General features: G+C 44.7%; 1 protein-coding gene across 1 annotated transcript; it reads right to left on the bottom strand.

The window, feature by feature from the left end:
• Nucleotides 1-2,912: 2,912 nt before the first annotated feature.
• LOC116895675 (60S ribosomal protein L31-like) lies at nucleotides 2,913-3,281 on the bottom strand. The gene has a single exon (XM_032896879.1). The coding sequence runs from the start codon at nucleotides 3,279-3,281 to the stop codon at nucleotides 2,928-2,930; it is 354 nt and encodes a 117-aa protein (XP_032752770.1). The 3' UTR covers nucleotides 2,913-2,927.
• Nucleotides 3,282-7,110: the final 3,829 nt, after the last annotated feature.

Raw genomic sequence — 7,110 nt, 5'->3', positions numbered from 1 at the left:
TAAACTCGTGTGGTGTGGTGTGGTGTGGTGTGGTGTTTGCATGTGTGTGTGTGTGTGGTGTGGTGTGTTGTGTGGTGGGGTGGTGTGTGGTGTTGTGTGTGTGTGTGGTGTGTGTGTGTGTGTGTGTGTGTGTGTGTGTGTGTATGTGTGTGGTGTGTGTGTGAGTGTGTGTGTTTGTGTGTGAGTGTGTGTGTGTGTGTGTCTGCGCACTTGTGCACACTGGTGTGCATGCCCCACGTGCTAATGGATGAACTGGAGTTGGAGCTCAGCAAAGGTCTGGATTTGATTTGTAAGGCTGGGAATCGTCTTGCATGTTTTGAGGAAAGTCTAAGGATTTGGAAGCTATTTGAGAATTAGAAGTTTTATTTGAGGGGCATTTACGGATTAAGAGCTGATTATTTGGGAAACATTAAGGACCAGACTCCATTCTCAGCTGCTTCTCACAAATCTTCTGTTTTGAAGTCTGAAGCTCTTCCAAAGAGAAGCTCGCTCCTGAGATTTAAGACTTGTGGTGAGTAAGGACTTAAGTGGAAGGTCAGGGGGAACTGGACTGGACGGGACTGGGCAGGACTGGACAGGGACACTCCAGGACGCACGACAGGATTCCTGCCCCGCACTGCAGCTCACTTGACGTCTTGGTCTGACCGTCGCATGAGATTTCCAGACTGTACTGAGTCCACGTGCCACACACTTACCTTAAAGCGCCATACCGATTTGTAGGCTACGTGAGAAGTACACTTCTTTATTAACTTACCATACGTTGTTCATATTCCATTCAATCACAGTTTTTGATAGCCGGGAAGGTTATAAATCTTGTCTGTATGTGCACTTCCTTTCCATGGGTTGTTTGTGTGACCCTCGAGTACATATTTTGGAGGTTTTGTGAGGTTGATTTGCTTGTTTTCAAAACGTACAAGTCTATATTTTTTGAGACAGGGTCTCATGTAACTGAGGCTGGCTCTAAACTCACCAAATAGCGTGGGATGACCGTGAATTTCTTATTTCCTAGGATTATTTATTTATTTATTTATTTATTTATTTATTTATTGTGCCTGAGTGTGAATATATGTACAACATTCGTGAGATGCTCGAGAAGGCCAAAGGAAGGTGACGGTTGGGTCCCCTGGAACTAGAGTCATGGACCACTGATGTGGGCACTGGAAAGGGAAGCTGGGTTCTGTGAGAGAGCAGCCAGTGCTTCTCTAACTGTGAAGCCATTTCTCTAGCCCCAGTCTTAAATTTCTAAACTCCCTTTTACCAACTCCAGAATGCTAGGATTTCAGGCATGGGCCACCACCCCTTTTCCACACTATACCAATAAGCCCCATCCTCCAGTCGTAAGTACCTTCAAAGAGTACTATTTCTACACTTAGGCATACCTGCCCCTCCCTACCCCCACACACAGACACTAAAGTACTGATCTGTGATTTCTCCGTTGTTTTTATATGCCCGATAAACTTCTACACTTAGAATTCCCGGCTCTTTTTAGACTCAGTAATATATATTTTGACAAACTATGAAATGCAGCCTGTTCACTGGAATAGCCAAATTGAATCCTACTGTTTGCACACAACCACAAGTTATTTCTCCACTCTGAGGGAGCCCTCTGTAGGGCTACACATTGACTCTATTTCTGGTCGGGGTTGAGTAAGCACGCTTGTGCTGTAAATGTATGTCACTGGGTCTTCTCATTTCCACTGAGCTTTTCGTTCGGTTGTTTGGGTTTTTTGTTTGTTTGTTTGTTTGTTTGTTTTTTGCAGGGCTGTAGGCTTCTTAGTAAAATTAAATCCATTCATTGTCTCTCGGAGATATCTTCAGTTACTTCAAAGCAGGTAGCACATTCAAATTCCCAAGGAGCTAAGAATCCACTCCTGCCTGCCCGTTTGTCTCTGCAAACTTTCAATCTTTGATTTTTTTTTTTTTACCCCAGTTCTTTGCCTAACACTTAACACCACAGGGAGAGTAGTGGGACACACACGAGTTTCCTCTATAGTTTGCAATCTGTTTTCAAAAGGGTTTGCTCTGTTATACCATTCTGTGGGGTCTGTTTGTTTAGTTTGGTTTGGTTTTTACCTCTTTTTCACATTCCAAGGGATGCTATGATTTATTTGGGGAGCATTCTGCTCTGTTTAACTGAAAACTGTGTTTAGTCTTACTTTGGTATTTGGGTCTTATTTTCATTATTATTGCTTCATTATTATTATTGTATTATTAGTGTTATAAAAATTATGTCCAGAGCTCCTCTTTTTGCAAATATGATTTGAGCGGGGTTGTCGTGGTGCACACCTTTAATCCCAGCACTCAGGAAGCAGAGACAGGCGGCTCTCTGTGAGTTTGAGGCTAACCTGGTCTCCACAGTGAGTGCTAGACTAACTAGGGCCACTAATGGGATCCTGTCTCTAAATTATCAAGCAGATAGATAAAATCAAAATGGCTTGATTTTCTTACCCATTTATGTTTTGTTTTGTTGTTTTTTTTTTACCAAATTTGCTAAAATTTCACATAGCATTAGGAAATTTTGGATTTTTTTTAAAGCTAGGATTGTGCTAAAACTACATGTTCATTTGGGGGTAATTGGCATTTACTCTGTTGAATCTTCTTCAAAGCAGTTTCTTGTGACTTTCTTAGTTTTTTTTCTCGGTGCACAACTATCTACCAAAACCGACATTTTGACTGATGATGTGTGGCATTTATTCATCTCCTTCGCATTACCCTATCTCGTATTAATCAGAATGTTTCAATAATCTCAGCGTAATGGAGGTCAATGTTGTAGATTTTCAAGCAACTGTATCGAATGCGTGGCCAGATATTAGCTCGAGGAAATATCTTTTCTTGGTTGTCTCCGTGGGTTTTTTTTTTTTTTTTTTTTTGGCAGTTCTGTAACTTTATTTGACATTCAGCAGTTAGTTCTCATCCACATTGACCGTCTATAGATTTTTGAATGTGGTAACAGGCACGTAAGTTACCAATGTGTAGAGCTTGTTTGGTGAATCCTCATCCTCATTACGCTTTCTGGACAAACGTACTCGGATGCGGTATGGAACATTCCTTATTCCTTTGGCCCAGACGGCTTTATTGAGCCTGGTGTCTATGCGCACATCTGGAGTTCCCATCTCCTTCATGGCAAATTTCCGAATTTCTTTGAGTGCCCGAGGAGCACGCTTCTTGAAGCCCACTCCATGGATGCGCTTGTGAATGTTGATGGTGTATTCTCGGGTCACCACCTCGTTGATGGCAGAACGGCCCTTCTTCTTCTCGCCACCCTTCTTTGCCGGAGCCATCGAGCTTGCCCGCCCAGCGCCCGGAGCGGATGGAGCCGGATTTCAGAGCCACGACCCCGCAACCATCGTCTCCGTGGGTTTTTAACTTAAATATATGCTAAAATTATCACAGTGTCTCTTAGTGACACTAATGTCAGGTTTCTGCAGCTAGGGATTTAGTTCAGTGGTAGAGTTCATAGTCAACATGCACAAGGCCCTTGGATTTACCCCCAACACCAAAAGCCAGCCCAGCACAAAACAAATACACCCCCCTTTTCTAATTTCTATCTTCATATATCAAGTTGTAATATCCTTGAACTTTTTATATGTTTTATGTAATTGGCTTTTATAATCAACATAGAATATTCAGTCTGTTTTCCCACCTGACTTGTTTTGGTTTTGCTTGGTTCAGGGTTGGGGGTGGACCCTACGGTCCCATCATGCACAGCAAGGCCTCTACCACTGCTCTGCACCCCAGCTCTCCTTCCCGGGTTTTATGGTTTCTTTTTCCCTTTTAATTTTTTAATTAAAATATAATTACCTCATCTCCCTCCTCCCCCCTGCCAGCTCCCTTTCAAATCTACAGTGTCTTATTCTTCAATAATTGTTACACACACACACACACACACACACACACACACACACACACACACGTCTTCTAGATGTGACAGGAAAGCTTCACTCTTGAAATCTCAACAATGTGGCTGCTTAAACAGGACCTGGGCAATGATAAGACCAGCTGACTTGTCAGTGTGTGGATGTGAGAAATTACATGGGGCTCTACCCCGGGATGAAGACCTAGAATCAGTTCAAAACTGATGCGTGTGTGTGAGTGAGTGTGAGTGAGTGCGTGTGTGTATGTGTGTGTGAGTGTGTGAGTGCATGTGAGTGTGTGTGTGTGTGAGTTCATGTATGTGTGTGTGTACGTGACTGCCTGTGTGTATGTATATGTGCGTGTGTGAGTGCGTATGTGCGAGTGTGTATGTGTGAGTGTGAGTGTGTATGTGTGTAAATAAATAAAAGGAGTCTGAAGGATCCACTTCGTGTTATTGTGTGTATGCTATTCAGGGCTGACCATTTTGCATTAGAAAACCATTTAGAGTGCCCATCTCCTGCAAAGACAAACTTCTACCATCCCTCTTTTTCACGTATGTTCCACATCCTGCCCATCAGGAAACTAAAAGTACAGCCATTAGGTTCATTTGTCGTGCTTGACTCTACGTTCCTGTCGTATCTAAACGACACCCTCTTGCAGCAGACGCCCTGGTCCTCTGGCTCTGACAGTCTTCCTGCCCCCTCCTCCAGGAAGTTCCCTGAGCCTCGAGTGCGGGAGTTGAGTTGTAGATTACGAATTAGAACGGTCAGGTGTTCTCTGCATTTCGATGGCCTGTAGCTTCCTGTAGTGGTCTTTGTGTGCTGAAGAACACAAGAGCATTTGACAGGAGTGAGGCTGCATTTATCCATGAGTGCAAGCATGAGCATTTAGCATGTACTGAGCAAGAGTTATGCTGGTTTAGGAGGGCGGCAGTAGTCGCTTCTCCATGGAGATCCGTATGGGCTGGCTAGCCGTGACTGATAGGCTAGGTTTCCAGTAGCAGGCATGATTAAGCCTGCTAACCGGGCCTTAAGTGTGGTGAGACAGCCGTTGGTGATCACCCAGACAGGTGTACCACTGGTGCACATTTGTACATAATCTCGCCATGCTGATCATCACAGGGTCACAGCGGGGTAGAATTATCAAATGCTTTTCTCCCTTGGCAGTTTACACGCCACTATCTGGTACTGTGAAAACTATTGCTCAAGGAGGAGGCCTTTAAAGCTCAGATCCAGTTGGATGCCTGGAAGTCTAGTGTCTGGAATATATGGTGTCTTCAGCAATTGGGACTTAAACTTTCAGTTCCCAGGAGTCAACCAAGGGTGACCTCAATATCGCGTATGCCTCCCCCGACTGACAGCTTAAAAGGAGGTTTCCTATCCCTGCTGCTGTGGTGTTTTGTTCAACAGTCTCTTGCTCTGTAGTGGAACAACGCCATGAACAGCATAACTTCATTTAAACTACATACAGGAACACAAAGACACCGGTACGCACTATATGTATTCTTAGGTAAACATGAAATAGTATGCTTTTTATTTTTTTTTATGTTTTTGCATTTATTGGACTTAGTGTCAGAATTATGCTTGCTTTGGTAGACTGTGCTGGTCAGCTCCGATACACATGGGGGCCGGGGAGGGGGCATTGTCAGTGCGAACTTCCATTGTCTGTCACTGTGATTTGCCTTATTGGTGAGCTGTGGTAAAGCAGGCCCATGGTTCCTCACCTCCTCCTGGAAGCCAGCCTGCCCACACAGAGCGTGCTTCCCAACGTACAGCCATACATTTCACAGAGGCACCTCCATATGGGGAGCATGTGGCAGTTTTGTGCTGTCTGTGGCAGACGGCGTGGGTAATTCTAACTACGCCTTAGTTTTTGTGTTGCCACACATCCAAGCCACATCCTCAAATGCTGCACTTATTGGCTATAAAACTGTTCTTTTTATTCCCATCTGTCTGATTTCCTTGTCTAACGAACTTCATCAATCTTGGCTTTCAGTGCAAGGAAAGGGCGTCATACATTAGGCTCCCTCAAATCCCAGGAATGTAGCATACACTTAAAAGGGACACCAAAGCCAGAATAAGATAGATCGTGGAGTGCCAGTGAGGTTGTTTAATAGGTAAAGAGACCTGCGACCAACCCTGATTGTAAAAGTAACTTTTATTCTCCTGGTTTAATTGTCATCTCAGAGACTCACTGCTGACTACACTCACCCTTTCTAGCTCTTTCTGAACTCTGGCTGGCTGGTTTAACTCAGCTGTTCCGGCCCAAAGTCCTCTCTAGGCTGACTGATTCAATCTGGCTTCTCTCAGCTTCTCACCGAATTGCTCTACCTGGCCTCAAACTAACTCTAGCAATTTGTTTTAGCTTCCTGTCTCCTTCTCCTTCTCTGACTTGTTCTGTCTTCACCTGCGTCTAGCCTGTTCTCTCTGCAACTTGTCTCTGTACGACTATCCCCGTAAAAACTGCCTCTGAGCTCCATGAACTGAACTGCCACAAACTTCACTGTACTGCATTGCCTCTTAACTCCCTCACTGCCTTAACCCAGCTGACTGGCCGGAACACAGAGCTTCTGCCTCCTGAGTGCTGGGATGGATGGTGAGTAGTGCATGCATGGACCTAAGATTTTCTATACCTGGAACTCGTGCTATAGCAAGCTGGCCTTAAATTCAGAGATCTGTTTGACTCTGACTCCTGGGATTAAAGACATATCTGTGTTCCAGCCAGAACACACAGACCCAGAAGGTCTTTGGGTGTGATTCCTTGCAAGAGCAGTTGTTGGATTAAAATTCCTCTACACCTGAATGCTTCACTCCTTCTTTAAAAGGGGAACAAGAATACCCTTGGCAGGGAATAGGGAGGCAAAGTTTAGAACAGAGGCAGAAGGAACACCCATTCAGAGCCTGCCCCACATGTGGCCCATACATATACAGCCACCAAACTAGATAAGATGGATGAAGCAAAGAAGTGCAGGCCGACAGGAACCGGATGTAGAGCTCTCCTGAGAGACACAGCCAGAACACAGCAAATACATAGGCAAAGGCCAGCAGCAAGCCACTGACCTGAGAACGGGACCCCCGCTGAAGGAATCAGAGAAAGGACTGGAAGAGCTTGAAGAGGCTTAAGACCCCATATGAACAACAATGCCAAGCAACCAGAGCTTCCAGGGACTAAGCCACTACCTAAAGACTATACATGGACTGACCCTGGGCTCCAACCTCATAGGTAGCAATGAATATCCTAGTAAGAGCACCAGTG

This window comes from Rattus rattus, chromosome 3 (genome assembly GCF_011064425.1).
Source record: "Rattus rattus isolate New Zealand chromosome 3, Rrattus_CSIRO_v1, whole genome shotgun sequence".
NCBI classification, from domain to species: domain Eukaryota; kingdom Metazoa; phylum Chordata; class Mammalia; order Rodentia; family Muridae; genus Rattus; species Rattus rattus.
The sequence above is the reverse complement of the archived record's forward strand: the minus strand, read 5'-3'. Positions and strand labels throughout refer to the sequence as shown.

Excerpts from the sequence above, each read along its gene's own strand:
- LOC116895675 (XM_032896879.1), bottom strand. The coding sequence starts at position 3,281 with ATGGCTCCGGCAAAGAAGGGTGGCGAGAAGAAGAAGGGCCGTTCTGCC.